Source organism: Lissotriton helveticus, chromosome 3_2, assembly GCF_964261635.1.
Source record: "Lissotriton helveticus chromosome 3_2, aLisHel1.1, whole genome shotgun sequence".
NCBI classification, from domain to species: Eukaryota; Metazoa; Chordata; class Amphibia; order Caudata; family Salamandridae; genus Lissotriton; species Lissotriton helveticus.
In genome coordinates, this window is record NC_136062.1 from 491,940,288 (window position 1) to 491,964,537 (window position 24,250).

At 46.4% G+C, this 24,250-nt stretch overlaps 1 protein-coding gene across 11 annotated transcripts in view; it reads right to left on the bottom strand.

Moving 5' to 3' along the window:
* The window catches only part of MADD (MAP kinase activating death domain), an 853,817-nt gene that overhangs the window by 620,026 nt on the left and 209,541 nt on the right, over nucleotides 1-24,250 (bottom strand). For all 11 annotated transcript variants that reach the window (XM_078684455.1, XM_078684462.1, XM_078684460.1 and 8 more), the window contains one exon: nucleotides 9,130-9,308. In XM_078684455.1, coding sequence (XP_078540581.1) covers nucleotides 9,130-9,308 — 179 coding nt within the window. The remainder of the gene's footprint in view (nucleotides 1-9,129; nucleotides 9,309-24,250) is intronic.

Genomic DNA, 24,250 nt, shown 5'->3' on the forward strand with positions numbered 1-24,250 from the left:
GAAGAGTCTTTGAATATACCATCAGCCCAGTTTCCCTCCAAAATCAAAATTAACAAAAGAGGTAAAATTATATTAGAGGGTCTACTTAATGTTGAATGCTTAATAGTAAATGGGAGGCTTCCATCCGACATCCCGGCAGCTTATACTCGTAAATCTGAAAAGGGAAAATCTATTATTGATTTTATCATGGTAGACTATGCCGGTTTTCACCTATTGAAGGATATGAAGGTCATTGAGACTAATCTTAGTGACCATAATGTGTTGTCGCTTTCTGTATCTGTTAAGCTTCAAAAAGCGGATCCGTGGAGTCTGGATACAGATTCTGTGAATTTTGACTCCAGCTCAGGGAAATGTTTTTGGAACCCTTGTATTGTTGGAAATCTGATGCCTCTTTTGTATTTTACTGTTGAGAATTTACCCCTCTGGGAAGGGAGAGTGCTGTTATGTTTTAATAATTTTTTAGATTCTGTAACGGCTAGTGCAAAAAAGAAACCAGGTCTGAAACAATCCCTTGTGGTCCCTCATCCACTAAGGGCTTTAAATAGAGAAATAAACAAAGTTGTAAGGGGGCAATTTTTATTCTTTACCGAAGAAGCTAAGTCTAAGTTGCTTCTCTTAAAAAGAAGGAGAGTTAGGCTCAAGGCCCGCTTAAAACGGTCTAAGGAAGATGCCCTCTGGATCCAACTGAGGGAAGCTTCTTATAATGGCCAAGCCAAGACATTCTGGTCCCTAATTGGCAAAGGTTGTGGTACCAGAGCCAGTCCTACGCCTATTGCCATTGAGGAACAGGTGTGGGTTAATTATATTGAGAAGTTGTACAGTAGCAATAATTTTCATGTTTTTAATGTTGAATTGGATAATGTCTCACGTATACCTGACTGTCCCACAGAAAAGGAAATTGAATGTGCCATTAAGAATATGCGCTCCTCTGGTGCGATGGGTCCTGATAAAATCCCAATTTTAGTATTAAAAAACCAGAGTGAACTTTGGAGTAAAATACTCTTCCCAGTGTTTAAATTTTGTTTTTCTAGCGGAACAGTCCCCCCCTCCTGGAAAGGAAGTATTATTGTCCCTTTATATAAAAAAGGGGCACGAGATCTACCACAAAACTATCGTCAAATAGCTCTGCTTGATGCGATTGGTAAGGTCTTTGCAAAATGTGTGCTTACTTTAATGAATCAATGGGTATTTGAACATAAAATCCTTCCCATGGAGCAAACAGGTTTCAGACAAAATCACGGAACTCTTGACAACCTGACTGCATTACAAGTTATCAATGAAAAATATGTGAAAGTCCGTGGTGGTCAGGTATATGGCGCCTTTATTGATTTCTCCACCGCCTTTGATAAGGTAGATAGAATTTTGCTTTGGAGAAAGTTAGTTAACTTGGGTATGCCTTCATTCCTTATTAAGTTAATTCGCGCCCTTTATTCTGACACTTGGTGCAGAGTTCTACTTGGAGGTGAACGTGGTGTATCTAAATTAATTCCCACCTCCAACGGGTTGAAGCAAGGTTGCCTTTTGGCTCCATTGCTTTTTTCTTTATATACAGTTGATCTACCCGTTACTCTCTCTGCTTGCGCCGGTATTGCCCCGTATTTGGGTGGAGCTCCAATTGCATGCCTTATGTATGCAGATGACATCTTGATTTTGGATCTCACCCCAAAGGGCTTGAACAATCGGCTGCATGCATTGTCTGAATATGCTGAAAGCCACTTCTTATCTATAAACACGGCAAAAAGCAAAGTTATTTGTTTTTCTGGTAGAAAGAAGCCTAAATGCCTTAACTATCCATGGGTTGTGGGGGGGAAAAAACTGGAATGTGTGAAATCTTATACCTTCCTAGGTAAAATTGTCACTTATAATTTAAGTGACAAACTACACATTGACAATAACTCTTGTAAGGCTATTTCGCAGGGAAAGAGCTTAGTTTCCCTATATAAAGCCACAGGTAGAAGGCATTTTTCTATTCTCTTAGATGTTTTTAGAGCGAAAGTTCCTGCCTCCCTGTTATACGGTATTGAGTTAGTTGATCTAAAAAAGTGGAGTTTTTTAAACTCTGCGGAAGGGAAAATTTTACGTAGTTTAATGTCTGTAGGTACTGCAAATTCAACTGCCTCCTTGAGACAGGAGCTGGGTTTACGTAGCAGCTGGGTCCAAGGTTTGGCAAGTATCATACGTTGGGTAGTAGCTTTATCTAAAGGTGAACCTAATACTTTACGAGTTCTTATAAAAAATGAATTATTAGGATCTCTTAATGACTTCTCACTGATTGTAAAAAACTTCAGATTTGCCGTGTTAAAATTGAAATTGGATGAGGAGACTTTATTTCTATTGTCCTCTCTCCAATTAAAAACGGTTCTGAAGTCAGCCTCCTGGGAATTGGGGTTTTGTCAGGATAGAGACCTCTGTCTAGCAAAAAAAGGTTGTACGCCTGTTATTGAATCTTATACCCTGCGGAAAGCTCAACCATATATGTATTGGAATATCTCCCATGGCGCCAGGCGCCTTGTGTATTTATTAAGACACAATTTGCTTCCGCTGAAAGTTCTACATGCCAGCTGGTTTGGTCATTCGGCACGCTGTGATCTTTGTCAATTGTATGATCAGGACTTAGATCACGTCATGTTTGTCTGTCCGACACTGATGCCTTGCAGGCGTAGATGGTTAAGACCAATTTGCCTACAACTCAACATATTATCTGCTTCTTTGTTTAAGGCTGCCTTGATTAACCCACCTAATGAAATGTTTGCTTTTAAACTGTACAACTTTTTAAAATGTTTTTTGGACTTGTATTAAGATGTCTCTTGTAATTTCGATGGAATAATATTTTAAGTATTTCTTGTTTGTATGTATATGCTGTTTTATGTGGACCTCATAAAGAGTTCCTTATCATAATAAAACTTGAAAACATCAGAAACAAGGAAAGAATTCTACACTTGACAGCAGAAGATAAGAATGTGGAGTGAATCAGATGCCCACGTGCACTACCATTCATAGGAGGAGTCACTTTACCACGTGACTCAAAAGACTTCTTTGGAGAAACACATATTGTACACGTCAGAGCGCCCAACACTTGATAGCAGGAGCATGAAGAGCGTGGGAATCTACAGCACTAGATGCCACAAGGAAATATTTTCCTGACAGGGAAATAAGATGACATTTTGAGTTGTGAGACCTCGCAGGAGCTCTGACATCCGACACTCACAAGCCAGAGAAACTGAACTCTGGGAGGCGACTGCCAGCAGAGTGCACTCGGGGAAGTGGAGCCTCTCAGCTTCTTAAAGGGACAAGGGACGTTCTCTTTATTGTTAATGCAAGCCTATCAGGCTGTGTGTTTGCGATCACTGTTTGGAGGGGATTTTCTCTGGATTTGAGGGCTGCAACGCTATTCTATGAGGATAATCTTAGTGTTACTTTGAACAGAGGAACAAATGAGGCCTTTGTTAGCCTTTACTTTCACAGGACTAGATACGAACTCAACAATCTAGGATACTGTTTCATAGAAAAATACCATGGAAATAGGTGTCCCAGCGTCCGTGCACGTAGTGGGGAATTATTAAAGCATTTATGACTAGCAATGCAGTATGTGACTTCACTCGTTTGAAAAGGACATCATCAGTGTCCCACCTACTGAGGTAGTCTGATCGGAAAAACAAATCTTTTACTTTGGAGGTAGTGGCTGAACCCTCTTGGGCTCCAGCTTCTTCTGTCTCCTCGTCCCCTCAAAAGCGGTCTGTGACAGGGAGACTGGCGCTGCTATGATGGGCCCAGCAGCAGTCCACAGTTAGCCTGCTGCTGCTGGTATCCGTGTGGACTGGGTCACTATTGGGAGTGGAAGTTTCTTTACAATAAGACTGCTCAGTAGGAAGCTTCCCATTGCGTTAGCAGTTTATGTATGTATCCTTCCTAATTCGTTTTATTGTGTCTGGCCCAAAGAGATGCTCACCTGGAATCTCATAGGGGGTTAAGTAGTCTTATACTTCTGGCCTGAACCATGAAATCCTCAAGCATGCCTGTGAGGACCAGTCCTGTGCTGACAACGTCATAGAAAAAATCAACAAGACCCTGTCCAGGGGCGTCAAAAGTGAGTCAGTAAGGGAGGAGAACAGTCCTAAAGTACTGGTAACCACTCCAGCATCCCACAATTAGTGTGGAAGTGCTAGAACTGCTATGCGCCAAAATGAAATAAAAGACCACTTTTCCTTGACAGGCCAACAACGAGCACCCAGTTGTGTGACCCTACTAGGTCTACCACACACCTCCACCTTCAGCATATGGAGTCACATTCTCCTCGAGAAAAAATGTGTGAAAACCAAGTGACACCTCACGGAAACACCACCAGCGGGGTAACTGGTATGAAATTTCCAGACAGGCCCCTGTCTCATCATCGGTCGTCACTTGGTCCTCAAAGAAAAAGAGGGAAAGAGTGTCCAAACACAAACAACACAAATATGTGAAAAAATTGTGACAAGCAGAGACAGTCTGCTAGTGACAAACATATAACATACAAAAGTGCATAAAACACACAGCACCCAATTCCCTTAATCAACTTTATTCATAGGGACCGTTTTTTGGTGCTGTGTCAATAAAAAGGCTGGTAGCTACTCATGCATACCATTACCTTGTGCCAGTGCCGACATGTTTCACTGCCTTATTCTGTTGGGCAGTTTCATCAGGGCTGCACACTATGCTGCCACTTAACTTTGGACACTTGCTCTTTGTTTGCTGTCAAGGAAAAACACGGTCGAATGGAATCATTAAAATCATGTAAACCCATAAAACGAAATAGAAGTACTGTCCTTCATAAGTGTGTAAACATATTTACCCTCAGGCAACCTAGTTAGCCATACCGGTAGCCTAAGGGATGGACAAGATGTGTGGAACTCCGGACGTGAGATCCTACAATCACTCCAGCCTTTAACTGTATGCTGGGACAAACAGAAAACACAGTATGAGATGCGCTCTAGATCATACATGAAGCTCTACTGATGACAAGAATCAGATAGTCAGACCTAGTCTGCACCGCACCGCGTGTCAAACCCTACGAGTGTAATGACTCTACTTGTAATAGGTGACACTAATTCATGCGCCCCTCCGTGCCATAATCAAACTTGCAGCAACCTGCACCGGGCAGGATAACATTCTGCAGAGTCGATACCACCAGCGCCACCCCGGAGTGCTAGTTTGTACACATTTTTCTAGACAGGCGGACCTCTCATTTAGCCACTATAGCGTCTAGCGTAACAGGTAATCAATCCGTCCCGTGTGAGGAGCGGGACTGCTCTCAGACTACCCGCGCCCAAATACTCCTCACCGTGACCGCTCAGACGGAGCGTGTTATCTCGTCCATGCCGTCTTGAGTTCCCGGCTCCATAGATAAACACCGGCAGTGTGACACGCCCATGTGCTCTAGAGCGCATCTCATACTGTGTTTTCTGTTTGTCCCAGCATACAGTTAAAGGCTGGAGTGATTGTAGGATCTCACGTCCGGAGTTCCACACATCTTGTCCATCCCTTAGGCTACCGGTATGGCTAACTAGGTTGCCTGAGGGTAAATATGTTTACACACTTATGAAGGACAGTACTTCTATTTCGTTTTATGGGTTTACATGATTTTAATGATTCCATTCGACCGTGTTTTTCCTTGACAGCAAACAAAGAGCAAGTGTCCAAAGTTAAGTGGCAGCATAGTGTGCAGCCCTGATGAAACTGCTCAACAGAATAAGGCAGTGAAACATGTCGGCACTGGCACAAGGTAATGGTATGCAGGAGTAGCTACCAGCCTTTTTATTGACACAGCACCAAAAAACTGTCCCTATGAATAAAGTTGATTAAGGGAATTGGGTGCTGTGTGTTTTATGCACTTTTGTATGTTATATGTTTGTCACTAGCAGACTGTCTCTGCTTCTCACAATTTTTTCACATATTTGTGTTGTTTGTGTTTGGACACTCTTTCCCTCTTTTTCTTTGAGGACCAAGTGACGACCGATGATGAGACAGGGGCCTGTCTGGAAATTTCATACCAGTTACCCCGCTGGTGGTGTTTCCGTGAGGTGTCACTTGGTTTTCACACATTTTTTCTCGAGGAGAATGTGACTCCATATGCTGAAGGTGGAGGTGTGTGGTAGACCTAGTAGGGTCACACAACTGGGTGCTCGTTGTTGGCCTGTCAAGGAAAAGTGGTCTTTTATTTCATTTTGGCGCATAGCAGTTCTAGCACTTCCACACTAATTGTGGGATGCTGGAGTGGTTACCAGTACTTTAGGACTGTTCTCCTCCCTTACTGACTCACTTTTGACGCCCCTGGACAGGGTCTTGTTGATTTTTTCTATGACTTTTGAGTGGAGGGCGACCCTGCCTGTTTTCCCTCTTGGCTCCAATTGTGATTTACACTGTGCTGACAACGTGTCTGCTCGGTCCAAGGAGGATTTTAAACCTGTGTACACAATGGATGCTTCTATTTTCTTTTGCTCGTTGGAGAGAATACTAAAAAACGTCCTCTCAGAGCTGCCTTCAAAAGTCCACTCATAGAATTTCAAAGGCGTCATTGCTCTTTTCCGAGCTGCAGCTGCCTTTCCCTTTCTTGGTCATGTGGTGAGCCTGTAGTAGATGGAGGAACGACTGACCTCTTCCTTGCTGTGGAAAAGAAACATGTATGCTAGGTCTGGTGAGGAGGATGGATATCTGCTCTCTTCTTTAGTGCCTCCTGCTTTAAAGATGCTGGTGTCGTACACAGCTCCCTCCCACGGTGGACGACACTAGGTATCATTGGAAGGTATTTGCTACTTTCCTTAAGGGAACGCTCCATCCTATGAAGGAACATGATTCCTGCATCTCCCCTGTAGTGTTAAGCCAGACACTCGTCTCCTCCTCATTTTAAAATCCCAATAAGCTGAATATAATCACAAAATGCAGCCTGACATTCTTCCTCATAAGGGCCCTGCTGTACCTCCTCTTAGACAATGTTATGTTAACATTACTTAGTATAGCGCTACGAATCATCCCCCAAGGAATATCTCTGCGCTTTGCCGAAGTAGAAGTTCAGAAGAACTAACTAAAACAGCCAAGTTTTTAGGAGCTTTTTAAAACCTTTTCCAGCTCAATCAATTAGTATTTGTAAAGCGCTACTTATCACCCCGGGGGGTATCCAGGTGCGGCGCTGTGGATCTCAGTCACAGAGCGAGCTCTTGAGTCCCTTCCTGAAGCGGCTGAGCGAGGCGGAGGTGCGTAGGTGGAGAGGGAGGGTGCATGTCGGTGTTCGAAGCGCAGGTTTCTGGAGTGTTTGTGTAAAGTCAGGTGGTGGTTCCTGAAGTGCGATCCAATGTGTTGGAGGGCTGTGTATGCGTGGGTCAGGAGCTTGTGGATTGAGAGCCAGTAGAGGTTTTTGAGGTGTTGGGTGATGTATTTTTCTAGGGCAGGCTGATAGTTTCTAGTGGAAGGGCCTGACCTCCGTATGCTTAGAAGCATCGGGAAGGTGGTTGTAGTTATGAAGCCCTCGAAGATGGTGGCGGTTTGTTGACTGATCTTGTTGCTTACGGGGTTGAAGAGATGGTGGGGCAGCGGTCGGTGGGGGTCCACTGAGTGAATAGATGTCATTACAGTGGTGGTTGTTGGTATGCTGTGTTGTTCCTATGCGGTGATTGCGTGGTTGGCGGTAGTGGTGGTTCGGTGGTGGGTTGCTGAGAATGTCTGAAGGTTGGAGTTCTAAGTTTGTCAAGATGGTCGCTATCTTGTGGAAGTGGTCAGCGAGAGAGTCGCAGAGATTTTGGGAGGGATCGTGTTTTCTGTAGGTGAGGGGCAGGAAAATTCTCAGACAAAGGTGAAAAGTTCCTTGGTTCGGTTAGTGCTGGTTTCGATGAGGTATGAGAGGGCCTCCTTTTTTGCAGCTTTGAGCTGGTGGTGGTAGTTGCTGAGGGTGGTTTTGTAGGTGGCTCGGTCAACCATTTTCCCTCCTGTTGTTTGCATTCATGTTTTGCTGTGCTGAGTTCTGGCTCAGCAGACTCGTTTGGATGGGGTGACTTGGTTGGCAGCGTTGGTGATCCAGACGTTGCAATTCTCTACTGGTGGATCCAGTGTTTGCCATGATGTTGGGCTGGGTGGTGCTGATGACATCAGTCTCTTGTTGCAAAGTTACTGTGGCCCAGCTGTGGTTGATGGAGCAGGTGATGGATTCCTTGTGCCTGATGGTGATGCCTCCCCAGTGTTTGTTGATATGGTCTCTGTGTTTCATTTTGTAGCTGGAGGGCGTTGCAATGGTGATGTAAGAGGCTGGCGTGGGGGTGAGCCAGGTCTCAGTGATGAAGGTAATGTTTTGGGCAAGGGTGGAGATGGTGGCCCATACCTAGGTGGCGTGTTTGCAGAATGATCTGGTGTTGATCAGGAGGCAGTTGAGTTGAACCGGAGGGTGTAGTCGTTTGTGGTGGGTGTGGTGATGTTTGGTGAGCTGGTGATCATGCTGAAGCGGCAGTGGATGCAGGTGAACGGTCCAGCTGTGGTGAGCCCATGCAGCAGTTGTTGCGTGAAGAGGACCAGGGTTTGTGGCACTGTGTGCCGTCCAGGCGTGGACGGGCACAGATGGGCTTGTCTTTGGTGTGCCTTCAGCTCGCCGGCAGCGCACCCCTGCTGTGGCCTCCATTAAGCAGCCCTGGGAGGTGGGAGGGGCTGTGGGTGGTGGGGCCTTCAGGAACCTACTTATGGATACCTTTGTACAAGATAAACGGACAGCGTTACCTTGACATGGGCATCAGATTCCTTCAAGTGGGCAGTGATATTCAGTGTTTATGAATGGTATTGAAGACTCCATGATGGATGATGGAGAAGCCAGACACATTTAACCATGTAAAATACTAACCTTACCTCCCTGACAATCCTCCTGTGTGCTCTTTACACACAGGTACAGCACACAAAGGTGCATATGCTCCAGATCGCTGAATCTCTTAAAATGGAGAACCAATGGCACCGGAGTTTGTAATCTGGGGACTTGTGTTAAGAAGCCAAAATGAAAGGTGCAGAGAAAGGCTGGAGAACAAGCAATCACTATTCAAGCTTACCCTTCAGGCAGTGGGCAGGCCACCAAGCAGCCCGACACGGAAAGCAGAAAGTGCACAACAATCCAATTACACTCACCTGGTTGCAACATCCACAGAATCCACGTCGTTCCCATAGATGAGGGGGTTAAACTCTGTGGAAGGCGTGGACTGTGGGTCATTTTGTGGCCTGTTACTCAGCATCGGCAACTCCTGCCCCTCGTGAAACTTCTCTAGGTTCAGAATAGGCTGCGTGTTGAGGCTCATACTAGCCAGAGCCTGGGAGAGAAAAAGAGAGCGAGAATCAAACCAACCAATCAGAGGCCACTCTGCCTAGTCCCACCCCGAGGTGATACAAAGCAATGACACCAATGGGAGGTGGAAAATGTCCACCCACGTACCCCATCCTCAAATCAAAAGTGCACATAGCCTCTCCAACCACAGGACAATCCTGGACACAGTGTCTGCCTACATCTCTTCCCGTCCAACCAATTACAGCTCTATCCCAGGACAATCCTAGACACAGTGTCTGCCTACATCTCTTCCCGTCTAACCAATTACAGCTCTATCCACAGGACAATCCTAGACACAGTGTCTGCCAACATCTCTTCCCGTCTAACCAATTACAGCTCTATCCACAGGAAAATCCTGGACACAGTGTCTGCCTATATCCCTTCCCGTCTAACCAATTACAGCTCTATCCCAGGACAATCCTAGACACAGTGTCTGCCTACATCTCTTCCGGTCCAACCATTACAGCTCTATTCACAGGACAATCCTGGACACAGTGTCTGCCTACATCTCTTCCGGTCCAACCATTACAGCTCTATCCCAGGACAATCCTAGACACAGTGTCTGCCTACATCTCTTCCCGTCTAACCAATTACAGCTCTATCCCAGGACAATCCTAGACACAGAGTATGCCTACATCTCTTCCCATCTAACCAATTACAGCTCTATCCCAGGACAATCCTAGACACAGTGTCTGCCTACATCTCTTCCCGTCTAACCAATTACAGCTCTATCCCAGGACAATCCTAGACACAGAGTCTGCGTACATCTCTTCCCGTCTAACCAATTACAGCTCTATCCCAGGACAATCCTAGACACAGAGTCTGCCTACATCTCTTCCCGTCTAACCAATTACAGCTCTATCCCAGGACAATCCTAGACACAGTGTCTGCCTACAACTCTTCCCGTCTAACCAATTACAGCTCTATCCACAGGACAATCCTGGACACAGTGTCTGCCTACATCTCTTCCCGTCTAACCAATTACAGCTCTATCCCAGGACAATCCTAGACACAGTGTCAGCCTACATCTCTTCCCGTCTAACCAATTACAGCTCTATCCACAGGACAATCCTAGACACAGTGTCTGCCTACATCTCTTCCCGTCTAACCATTATAGCTCTATCCCAGGACAATCCTAGACACAGTGTCTGCCTACATCTCTTCCAGTCTAACCAATTACAGCTCCATCCCAGGACAATCCTAGACACAGTGTCTGCCTACATCTCTTCCAGTCTAACCAATTACAGCTCTATCCCAGGACAATCCAGGACACAGTGTCTGCCGACAGCTCTTCCGGTCTAACCATTACAGCTCTATCCCAGGACAATCCTGGACACAGTGTCTGCCTACATCTCTTCCCGTCTAACCAATTACAGCTCTATCCACAGGACAATCCTGGACACAGTGTCTGCCTACATCTCTTCCCGTCTAACCAATTACAGCTCTATCCCAGGACAATCCTAGACACAGTGTCTGCCTACATCTCTTCCCGTCTAACCAATTACAGCTCTATCCACAGGACAATCCTAGACACAGTGTCTGCCTACATCTCTTCCCGTCTAACCATTATAGCTCTATCCCAGGACAATCCTAGACACAGTGTCTGCCTACATCTCTTCCAGTCTAACCAATTACAGCTCCATCCCAGGACAATCCTAGACACAGTGTCTGCCTACATCTCTTCCAGTCTAACCAATTACAGCTCTATCCCAGGACAATCCAGGACACAGTGTCTGCCGACAGCTCTTCCGGTCTAACCATTACAGCTCTATCCCAGGACAATCCTGGACACAGTGTCTGCCTACATCTCTTCCCGTCTAACCAATTACAGCTCTATCCCAGGACAATCCTGGACACAGTGTCTGCCTACATCTCTTCCCGCTAACCAATTACAGCTCTATTCCAGGACAATCCTAGACACAGTGTCTGCCTACATCTCTTCCGGTCCAACCATTACAGCTCTATCCCAGGACAATCCTAGACACAGTGTCTGCCTACATCTCTTCCCGTCTAACCAATTACAGCTCAATCCCAGACACCGAGTCTGCCTACATCTCTTCCAGTCTAACCAGTTACAGCTCTATCCCAGGAAAATCCTAGACACAGTGTCTGCCTACATCTCTTCCAGTCTAACCAGTTACAGCTCTATCCCAGGACAATCCTATACACAGCGTCTGGCTACATCTCTTCCCGTCTAACCAATTACAGCTCTATCCACAGGACAATCCTGGACACAGTGTCTGCCTACATCTCTTCCAGTCTAACCAATTACAGCTCTATCCCAGGACAATCCTAGACACAGTGTCTGCCTACATCTCTTCCGGTCCAACCATTACAGCTCTATCCACAGGACAATCCTAGACACAGCGTCTGCCTACATCTCTTCCCGTCTAACCAATTACAGCTCTATCCACAAGACAATCCTGGACACAGTGTCTGCCTACATCTCTTCCCGTCTAACCAATTACAGCTCTATCCCAGGACAATCCTGGACACAGTGTCTGCCTACATCTCTTCCAGTCTAACCAATTACAGCTCTATCCCAGGACAATCCTAGACACAGTGTCTGCCTACATCTCTTCCGGTCCAACCATTACAGCTCTATCCACAGGACAATCCTAGACACAGCGTCTGCCTACATCTCTTCCCGTCTAACCAATTACAGCTCTATCCACAGGACAATCCTGGACACAGTGTCTGCCTACATCTCTTCCCGTCTAACCAATTACAGCTCTATCCACAGGACAATCCTAGACACAGTGTCTGCCTACATCTCTTCCGGTCCAACCATTACAACTCTATCCACAGGACAATCCTAGACACAGTGTCTGCCTACATCTCTTCCGGTCCAACCATTACAACTCTATCCACAGGACAATCCTAGACACAGCGTCTGCCTACATCTCTTCCCGTCTAACCAATTACAGCTCTATCCACAACACAATCCTAGACACAGTGTCTGCCTACATCTCTTCCCGTCCAACCAATTACAGCTCTATCCCAGGACAATCCTAGAGACAGTGTCTGCCTACATCTCTTCCCGTCTAACCAATTACAGCTCTATCCCAGGACAATCCTAGACACAGTGTCTGCCTACATCTCTTCCCGTCCAACCAATTACAGCTCTATTCCAGGACAATCCTGGACACAGTGTCTGCCTACATCTCTTCCCGTCTAACCAATTACAGCTCTATCCCAGGACAATCCTAGACACAGTGTCTGCCTACATCTCTTCCCGTCTAACCAATTACAGCTCTATCCCAGGACAATCCTAGACACAGTGTCTGCCTACATCTCTTCCCGTCCAACCAATTACAGCTCTATTCCAGGACAATCCTAGACACAGTGTCTGCCTACATCTCTTCCAGTCTAACCAATTACAGCTCTATCCACAGGACAATCCAGGACACAATGTCTGCCGACAGCTCTTCCGGTCTAACCATTACAGCTCTATCCCAGGACAATCCTGGACACAGTGTCTGCCTACATCTCTTCCCGTCTAACCAATTACAGCTCTATCCCAGGACAATCCTGGACACAGTGTCTGCCTACATCTCTTCCCGCTAACCAATTACAGCTCTATCCCAGGACAATCCTAGACACAGTGTCTGCCTACATCTCTTCCGGTCCAACCATTACAGCTCTATCCCAGGACAATCCTAGACACAGTGTCTGCCTACATCTCTTCCCGTCTAACCAATTACAGCTCAATCCCAGACACCGAGTTTGCCTACATCTCTTCCAGTCTAACCAGTTACAGCTCTATCCCAGGACAATCCTGGACACAGTGTCTGCCTACATCTCTTCCCGTCTAACCAATAACAGCTCTATCCCAGGACAATCCTGGACACAGTGTCTGCCTACATCTCTTCCCGTCTAACCAGTTACAGCTCTATCCCAAGACAATCCTAGACACAGCGTCTGGCTACATCTCTTCCAGTCTAACCAGTTACAGCTCTATCCCAGGACAATCCTGGACACAGTGTCTGCCTACATCTCTTCCCGTCTAACCAATTACAGCTCTATCCACAGGACAATCCTAGACACAGTGTCTGCCTACATCTCTCCCCGTCCAACCAATTACAGCTCTATCCACAGGACAATCCTAGACACAGCGTCTGCCTACATCTCTTCCCGTCTAACCAATTACAGCTCTATCCACAGGACAATCCTGGACACAGTGTCTGCCTACATCTCTTCCCGTCCAACCAATTACAGCTCTATCCACAGGACAATCCTAGACACAGTGTCTGCCTACATCTCTTCCGGTCCAACCATTACAGCTCTATCCACAGGACAATCCTAGACACAGCGTCTGCCTACATCTCTTCCCGTCTAACCAATTACAGCTCTATCCACAAGACAATCCTGGACACAGTGTCTGCCTACATCTCTTCCCGTCTAACCAATTACAGCTCTATTCCAGGACAATCCTGGACACAGTGTCTGCCTACATCTCTTCCGGTCCAACCATTACAGCTCTATCCCAGGACAATCCTAGACACAGTGTCTGCCTACATCTCTTCCAGTCTAACCAGTTACAGCTCTATCCCAGGACAATCCTGGACACAGTGTCTGCCTACATCTCTTCCGGTCCAACCATTACAGCTCTATCCCAGGACAATCCTGGACACAGTGTCTGCCTACATCTCTTCCCGTCCAACCATTACAGCTCTATCCCAGGACAATCCTAGACACAGTGTCTGCCTACATCTCTTCCCGTCCAACCAATTACAGCTCTATCCCAGGACAATCCTAGACACAGTGTCTGCCTACATCTCTTCCCGTCTAACCAATTACAGCTCTATCCACAGGACAATCCTAGACACAGCGTCTGGCTACATCTCTTCCCGTCTAACCAATTACAGCTCTATCCCAGGACAATCCTAGACACAGCATCTGGCTACATCTCTTCCAGTCTAACCAGTTACAGCTCTATCCCAGGACAATCCTGGACACAGTGTCTGCCTACATCTCTTCCCGTCTAACCAATTACAGCTCTATCCACAGGACAATCCTAGACACAGTGTCTGCCTACATCTCTCCCCGTCCAACCAATTACAGCTCTATCCACAGGACAATCCTAGACACAGCGTCTGCCTACATCTCTTCCCGTCTAACCAATTACAGCTCTATCCACTGGACAATCCTGGACACAGTGTCTGCCTACATCTCTTCCCGTCTAACCAATTACAGCTCTATCCACAGGACAATCCTAGACACAGCGTCTGCCTACATCTCTTCCCATCTAACCAATTACAGCTCTATCCACAGGACAATCCTAGACACAGTGTCTGCCTACATCTCTTCCCGTCTAACCAATTACAGCTCTATCCCAGGACAATCCTGGACACAGTGTCTGCCTACATCTCTTCCAGTCTAACCAATTACAGCTCTATCCCAGGACAATCCTAGACACAGTGTCTGCCTACATCTCTTCCGGTCCAACCATTACAGCTCTATCCACAGGACAATCCTAGACACAGTGTCTGCCTACATCTCTTCCCGTCCAACCATTACAGCTCTATCCACAGGACAATCCTGGACACAGTGTCTACCTACATCTCTCCCCGTCCAACCAATTACAGCTCTATCCACAGGACAATCCTAGACACAGCGTCTGCCTACATCTCTTCCCATCTAACCAATTACAGCTCTATCCACAGGACAATCCTGGACACAGTGTCTGCCTACATCTCTTCCCGTCTAACCAATTACAGCTCTATCCACAGGACAATCCTAGACACAGTGTCTGCCTACATCTCTTCCCGTCTAACCAATTACAGCTCTATCCACAGGACAATCCTAGACACAGTGTCTGCCTACATCTCTTCCGGTCCAACCATTACAACTCTATCCACAGGACAATCCTAGACACAGCGTCTGCCTACATCTCTTCCCGTCTAACCAATTACAGCTCTATCCACAACACAATCCTGGACACAGTGTCTGCCTACATCTCTTCCCGTCTAACCAATTACAGCTCTATCCCAGGACAATCCTAGAGACAGTGTCTGCCTACATCTCTTCCCGTCTAACCAATTACAGCTCTATCCCAGGACAATCCTAGACACAGTGTCTGCCTACATCTCTTCCCGTCCAACCAATTACAGCTCTATTCCAGGACAATCCTGGACACAGTGTCTGCCTACATCTCTTCCCGTCTAACCAATTACAGCTCTATCCCAGGACAATCCTAGACACAGTGTCTGCCTACATCTCTTCCCGTCTAACCAATTACAGCTCTATCCCAGGACAATCCTAGACACAGTGTCTGCCTACATCTCTTCCCGTCCAACCAATTACAGCTCTATTCCAGGACAATCCTAGACACAGTGTCTGCCTACATCTCTTCCAGTCTAACCAATTACAGCTCTATCCACAGGACAATCCAGGACACAGTGTCTGCCGACAGCTCTTCCGGTCTAACCATTACAGCTCTATCCCAGGACAATCCTGGACACAGTGTCTGCCTACATCTCTTCCCGTCTAACCAATTACAGCTCTATCCCAGGACAATCCTGGACACAGTGTCTGCCTACATCTCTTCCCGCTAACCAATTACAGCTCTATCCCAGGACAATCCTAGACACAGTGTCTGCCTACATCTCTTCCGGTCCAACCATTACAGCTCTATCCCAGGACAATCCTAGACACAGTGTCTGCCTACATATCTTCCCGTCTAACCAATTACAGCTCAATCCCAGACACCGAGTTTGCCTACATCTCTTCCAGTCTAACCAGTTACAGCTCTATCCCAGGACAATCCTGGACACAGTGTCTGCCTACATCTCTTCCCGTCTAACCAATAACAGCTCTATCCCAGGACAATCCTGGACACAGTGTCTGCCTACATCTCTTCCCGTCTAACCAGTTACAGCTCTATCCCAAGACAATCCTAGACACAGCGTCTGGCTACATCTCTTCCAGTCTAACCAGTTACAGCTCTATCCCAGGACAATCCTGGACACAGTGTCTGCCTACATCTCTTCCCGTCTAACCAATTACAGCTCTATCCACAGGACAATCCTAGACACAGTGTCTGCCTACATCTCTCCCCGTCCAACCAATTACAGCTCTATCTACAGGACAATCCTAGACACAGCGTCTGCCTACATCTCTTCCCGTCTAACCAATTACAGCTCTATCCACAGGACAATCCTGGACACAGTGTCTGCCTACATCTCTTCCCGTCCAACCAATTACAGCTCTATCCACAGGACAATCCTAGACACAGTGTCTGCCTACATCTCTTCCGGTCCAACCATTACAGCTCTATCCACAGGACAATCCTAGACACAGCGTCTGCCTACATCTCTTCCCGTCTAACCAATTACAGCTCTATCCACAAGACAATCCTGGACACAGTGTCTGCCTACATCTCTTCCCGTCTAACCAATTACAGCTCTATTCCAGGACAATCCTGGACACAGTGTCTGCCTACATCTCTTCCGGTCCAACCATTACAGCTCTATCCCAGGACAATCCTAGACACAGTGTCTGCCTACATCTCTTCCAGTCTAACCAGTTACAGCTCTATCCCAGGACAATCCTGGACACAGTGTCTGCCTACATCTCTTCCGGTCCAACCATTACAGCTCTATCCCAGGACAATCCTGGACACAGTGTCTGCCTACATCTCTTCCCGTCCAACCATTACAGCTCTATCCCAGGACAATCCTAGACACAGTGTCTGCCTACATCTCTTCCCGTCCAACCAATTACAGCTCTATCCCAGGACAATCCTAGACACAGTGTCTGCCTACATCTCTTCCCGTCTAACCAATTACAGCTCTATCCACAGGACAATCCTAGACACAGCGTCTGGCTACATCTCTTCCCGTCTAACCAATTACAGCTCTATCCCAGGACAATCCTAGACACAGCATCTGGCTACATCTCTTCCAGTCTAACCAGTTACAGCTCTATCCCAGGACAATCCTGGACACAGTGTCTGCCTACATCTCTTCCCGTCTAACCAATTACAGCTCTATCCACAGGACAATCCTAGACACAGTGTCTGCCTACATCTCTCCCCGTCCAACCAATTACAGCTCTATCCACAGGACAATCCTAGACACAGCGTCTGCCTACATCTCTTCCCGTCTAACCAATTACAGCTCTATCCACTGGACAATCCTGGACACAGTGTCTGCCTACATCTCTTCCCGTCTAACCAATTACAGCTCTATCCACAGGACAATCCTAGACACAGCGTCTGCCTACATCTCTTCCCATCTAACCAATTACAGCTCTATCCACAGGACAATCCTAGACACAGTGTCTGCCTACATCTATTCCGGTCCAACCATTACAGCTCTATCCCAGGACAATCCTAGACACAGTGTCTGCCTACATCTCTTCCCGTCTAACCAATTACAGCTCTATCCCAGGACAATCCTAGACACAGTGTCTGCCTACATCTCTTCCCGTCCAACCAGTTACAGCTCTATCCACAGGACAATCCTAGACACAGTGTCTGCCTACATCTCTTCCCATCTAACCAATTACAGCTCTATTCCAGGACAATCCTAGACACAGTGTCTGCCTACATCTCTTCCCGTCCAACCATTACAGCTCTATCCCAGGACAATCCTAGACACAGCGTCTGCCTACATCTCTTCCCATCTAACCAGTTACAGCTCTATTCCAGGACAATCCTAGACACAGTGTCTGCCTACATCTCTTCCCATCTAACCAAGTACAGCTCTATTCCAGGACAATCCTAGACACAGTGTCTGCCTACATCTCTTCCCGTCCAACCATTACAGCTCTATCCCAGGACAATCCTAGACACAGCGTCTGCCTACATCTCTTCCCATCTAACCAATTACAGCTCTATTCCAGGACAATCCTAGACACAGTGTCTGCCTACATCTCTTCCCGTCTAACCAATTACAGCTCTATCCCAGGACAATCCTAGACACAGTGCCTGCCTACATCTCTTCCCGTCCAACCAATTACAGCTCTATCCACAGGACAATCCTGGACACAGTGTCTGCCTACATCTCTCCTGTCTAACCAATTACAGCTCTATCCACAGGACAATCCTAGACACAGTGTCTGCCTACATCTTTTCCGGTCCAACCATTACAGCTCTATCCCAGGACAATCCTAGACACAGTGTCTGCCTACATCTCTTCCAGTCTAACCATTACAGCTCTATCCTAGGACAATCCTAGACACAGTGTCTGCCTACATCTCTTCCAGTCTAACCATTACAGCTCTATCCCAGGACAATCCTAGACACAGTGTCTGCCTACATCTCTTCCCGTCTAACCAATTACAGCTCTATCCACAGGACAATCCTAGACACAGTGTCTGCCTACATCTCTTCCGGTCCAACCATTACAGCTCTATCCCAGGACAATCCTAGACACAGTGTCTGCCTACATCTCTTCCCGTCTAACCAATTACAGCTCTATCCCAGGACAATCCTGGACACAGGGTCTGCCTACATCTCTTCCCGTCCAACCAATTACAGCTCTATCCACAGGACAATCCTAGACACAGTGTCTGCCTACATCTCTTCCCGTCTGACCATTTACAGCTCTATCCACAGGACAATCCTAGACACCGAGTCTGCCTTCATCTCTTCCCGTCTAACCAATTACAGCTCTATCCCATGACAATCCTAGACACAGTGTCTGCCTACATCTCTTCCGGTCCAACCAATTACAGCTCTATCCACAGGACAATCCTGGACACAGTGTCTGCCTACATCTCTTCCGGTCCAACCATTACAGCTCTATCCCAGGACAATCCTAGACACCGTGTCTGCCTACATCTCTTCCCGTCTAACCAATTACAGCTCTATCCACAGGACAATCCTAGACACCGAGTCTGCCTTCATCTCTTCCCGTCTAACCAATTACAGCTCTATCCCATGACAATCCTAGACACAGTGTCTGCCTACATCTCTTCCGGTCCAACCAATTACAGCTCTATCCACAGGACAATCCTAGACACAGTGTCTGCCTACATCTCTTCCAGTCTAACCAATTACAGCTCTATCCACAGGACAATCCTGGACACAGTGTCTGCCTACATCTCTTCCGGTCCAACCATTACAGCTCTATCCCAGGACAATCCTAGACACCGTGTCTGCCTACATCTCTTCCCGTCCAACCAATTACAGCTCTATCCACAGGACAACCCTAGAGTCCAAGCATCCTCATTCACACACACCAAGCATACAGTGTCTGCCTACATCTCCTCCCAGCCAAATGATCTCAGTCGTGTCGACAGGACAATCATACGCAGAATCAACCCACTCTCCCTCTTACATTCTCCTTTCTGCAGCACAACACACATGTAGACTTGCATGGCCCTGCCCTGGAGCAGAACAAAGAACCAACACCTTCACGAATATGGTCTTCAAGGAATAGCATTTCTAGGAAGTCGGAGTCCTGAAAGAACTAATTTCCAGGTTAGGACACAAGGTGACCTGGACGACAATATGCAACTGCAAATGGCACGGACACTGCAGGTTTATTGGACCAGCTAGCGCCTACATCCCCAGATTCTTACTTAAAATCCCCACCAGTGGAATAGAGAAGGTGTTACTGCAGGCAGGGTTTAAAGACATGAAACCTATGCTTACTGAAGATGCTCGCCACTGATTGGGTGCAAGGGGACATTCCTCCTCCCTCTTCCCAAGACAGCCCAACAAAGTGACTTTGCAACGAGGGATGAGCACACTTGCAGAAATTAGCTAAAGGTGGTGGGCAGTTACTGTTGAGGAATACCATACTCGGCAGATCCTTCAGTCTTAGAAACCAGCTAAAGCTTTGCGACCCTACTCCCAGAACCATCAATATTAAAAACAGGGATAACTTCAATCCAAAAACATTCTTCAACAGAGCACCGACTCAACAGGAAATGGTTGCACGCAATACACTTCCCCCACAGGTCTAGAATTCGAACTGCAGCTCTGCCTCTCACAACAAGCCTTCAATCCAGAACACAGGCTTTGTGGAGATGTACTCCAGGCGCATGAAGTACAGGTGATTCTGGAGAATGTCTTTTTGGTAGATGGCAAACAAACTCTGGAGCGGAGTCCCAAGATGGCTGCCACCACTTCCTGGTTAAAGTGTTGGCAGCCAATCACAGCTTTGCATTTCCCTGCACGAACCTGTTATTTTTTGCAAAGTTGTTGCGGCCACCGATATCACAAACTGTATTCTCTTAAATTTCTCTACTGAATGAATTTACACCAAAGGATAAGTTACTTAACTGAAATCCTAGTTCTCTCCCAGGGGTATCCTCAAAGTTATAAGCACTGAATATTTCCACCCATGTGGTGGGACCCCGGTGTACATTAAAAAACTATATATATATATATATATATATATATATATATATATATATATATATATATATATATATATATATATATATATATATATATACATATATATATATATATATATATGAAATGAGATGTATCTATACAATTTTCCCATGGCTAAAATATGCAGCCAAAACCAGACAGCTAGACAATGCTTCCATAAATTGCATTTGTTTCAATATACATCTATATGCTTTTAATTCTCTCAGACTGTTTCTTGACTCTTATTCCCCCTCACCACAGAAAAAAGCACCCAAAACAGGAGTTGCATCGAACACACACCCCCAGCCTCTCTTTGCTTGCAGGTTAAAATGTTACAAGTGTGTTCTGCACGTACTCCAACTGTTGGTCAAACACTACAGAACTGGACCTCATGGAGAATAGACTATCACTGCTTTGTAGAGACGTGATCACTTATGCCACTTCTCAGTACAGTTGTGTATGGTAACGCCCCCAACATGTTCGACAAACATGTATTTCTTGAAAATCAATAAAGATATATATATATATAAAATAAATATATATATATATATATATATTATAGGAAGAAAACCGGGTAAGCAAAGAAACCATCATACTCTCTTTATTGAACTGCCCAAATTGTAATGTAACAGGATAGGCAATGTTAGCCCATAGGTTTCAGTAGAAAAACTCATAACAGCATAGAAAACGATAAAACTGGCACCGTGCCTTTAAGGCAGCCATGACCAACCCCACGCCCCACGCCTCCCATCATGCCGCAGGGGTGATAGTTAGGTCAGTTGTTCTTTGCAGAGATTCGAAGATCAGGGCACAAAGAGATCACTTATTGCTTGATCATTTGTCCGGGGAGGTGGGCGGGCGGCTTATGACTTTGATGAGGATACCCCTGGAAGAGAACTATCATTACAGGTAAGTAACTTATCCTTCTCTTCAATGGGATCCTCATCAATAGTCGTAAGCACGGAATCGAGCAGCGAGCCCATCCCTTATTTCGGAGGACAAATGACCAAGAATCCAGAGCTGCTGTTCTCAGCATTGCAATACATTTCTCAAAGAGGCCTGGCCTACTTGAGTGTCTGCTCTTGTATCTAAATCAAGACAGTAGTGTCTCGTGAACATTTGTACCGACCTCCAAGTGACTGATTTGCAGATCTCAGAGATAGGAACATTATGGAGCAGGGCCACAGTAGCTGCTTATCCCCTTGTGGAGAAAGCCTTGGGTGTAGCCACAATGAGTTTGGATAACTGGTAAACAAGTTTGGTACACAAAACTATCCATCTGGAGATGGATAGTTTCGAGGCTGGGAAACCTGCTCTGATGGAACCGTAATTAACAAATAAAAGATTTTGTAATAGTCTTAGTCTTGTCCAAGTAGAATTTCAATACTCTTTTAAGGTCTAAAGAATTGATAGACCTTTCAGCTGGTGTGGTGGGATTTTGAAAGAAGGAGGGTAGTGAAAAGGTCTGATGAATGTGAAAGTCAGATACTAACTTAGGCAAAAACGAAGGGTGAGTTCTCATCACTACCCTGTTGCTGTGAAAGACTGTTTGGCTCTTTAGAGGGCTTGGATTTCGTTCACTCTGCGAGCCGAGGGGATCGCTACTAAGAAAGCAGCTTTCCATGTGAGATGCTGTAGGGTTGCTCTGTGTATCGGTTCAAAAGGGGGACTCATGAGCTTATTTAGGACCAGATTCGCAGGGAGGGGAATGGGAACAAACTAGTGGGAAGACTCTTTAACACTCGCAAAAAATCCTTACCACTGGAAAACGATGGTTGGGAAGGTGATTTTCTATATGTTGTAGTGGTTTGAAGGTGCACTTTGAGGAAAGAAATGTGGGAGCTATAGTTATATTACCTCCTCTTTTCTCTGCAAAGGATGGAAACCTTTATGTACGCACCACATATAGAATCATTTCAACTTAAACGCATCAGAGCGTCGAGAAGAAGGTTTTTTTCAATCTCTTAGAATGTTCATGCACTCCTGAGGAAGTCCTAGATGGCCCAATTGTAGGAACTCAGGAGCCATGCTACCAAGTTCAGCGAGGGAAGGTTGGGGTGGTAAATTCGGCTGTTCAGTTTGGAGAGGAGATCCGGGCGGCACGGAAGCCTCCTGTGTGGTCGCTCTGAGAGGTATAGGAGATCCAGAAACCACCATTGGCGTGGCCTGTCCGGAGCGATCAGAATCATCCTGCCTCTGGAGCAGTACAGCTTGGTTATGACTTTCGGGATGAGAGGAACTGTTGGAAAAGCGTACAAAAAGGCCCCGGACCATCCGATCAAAAGGGCATTTCCCTTTGTTCTTGGCCGGTAATATCTTGACATTTTACGTTGGTGTTGTCCACGAAGAGATCTATGTGTGCCTGTCCCCATTCCCTGAGAAGGTCTGCTACTACGTCGTTGTGCAGAACCTAGTCTTGATGGTCTGCACAATGAAAGCTCAAGGAGAAAGCTTGAAGGCTTTGAAATCCTGAAAGGTGAATCGCTGCAATGGTGAGTCGCATGGCCAGAGGCCAAAGCCAAATTGCTTGACCCTATAGGTATAGAGGGCGAGATCGGGTCTCCCCCTTGTTCAGGTAGTATATAGTGGTTGTATTGTCCGTCTGGACCAATAGGGAGCTGGCCAGAATGGAGGGTTAGAACGCCTCGAGGGCTGGATGCACTGCTCGTAGCTCCAGCATAGTAATGTGATATGCCCGTTACTTGGTCGACCACAGACCCTGTGTTTGAAGAAGACCCATGTGGGCCCCCCACCCCTGGAGAGAAGCATCCGTGATCCGTGTCTGCATTCGGCGGGATCTGATGGAATGGGACTCCCACCAGAGTGTTTTTGTGACGAGTCCACCATGGAATGGAGGCTGTTGGTGACTGGGAGAGACTGACTTTGTCGTCCCATTGAGCTGTTCATTGATCCCATTTGTCTTCCAGATCCTGCTGCAAGGATCTCATTTTCAATCTGGCATTGAGAACTAGGGAGATGCAAGATGCCATCAATCCCAGAAGAGAGGCAATCTGCCGGACTGACGGCTGAAGAGTGAGAAGAAGATGGCTGCACTTCAGGGTTATAGAGGACAGTCTCTCCTCCGAAGGTCACACTCTTCCAACCTTGGAGTCCAGTTTCGCGTCCAGATAGTGTATCCTTAGGGTCGGCTGATGAACTGACTTGGCAAAGTGGACGTGGAGACTCAGCCCTTTAAGCAAGTCCAGACATGTCTGATATTGGTCTCTTGCGCGCTTAGGAGAAGAACTCTTTAGCAACCAGTCGTCCAGATAAGGATAGACGAACAGCCCTTACCGACACAAGGCCGCTGCTACCATGGCAATGCACTTGGTAAAGGCCTGTGTGGCAGACTTTAATCCGAAAGATACCATGAAGCATAGAAACCTTTGATGTCTTGGGTTGCCTGGCACATGAAAATAAGCATCCTGCAGATCTATCGAGCATATCCAGTCTCCCTGGTGGAGTCAGCATACAAAACTTCTCTCCCCGGATGGACTTGCTCAGGAGAAATATATCCAATATTGGTCTGAATTCAGCTTAGGGCCCATTCTTTCACACCAAAAAATATTGAGATTACACTCCCTTTTGTCTTTGTG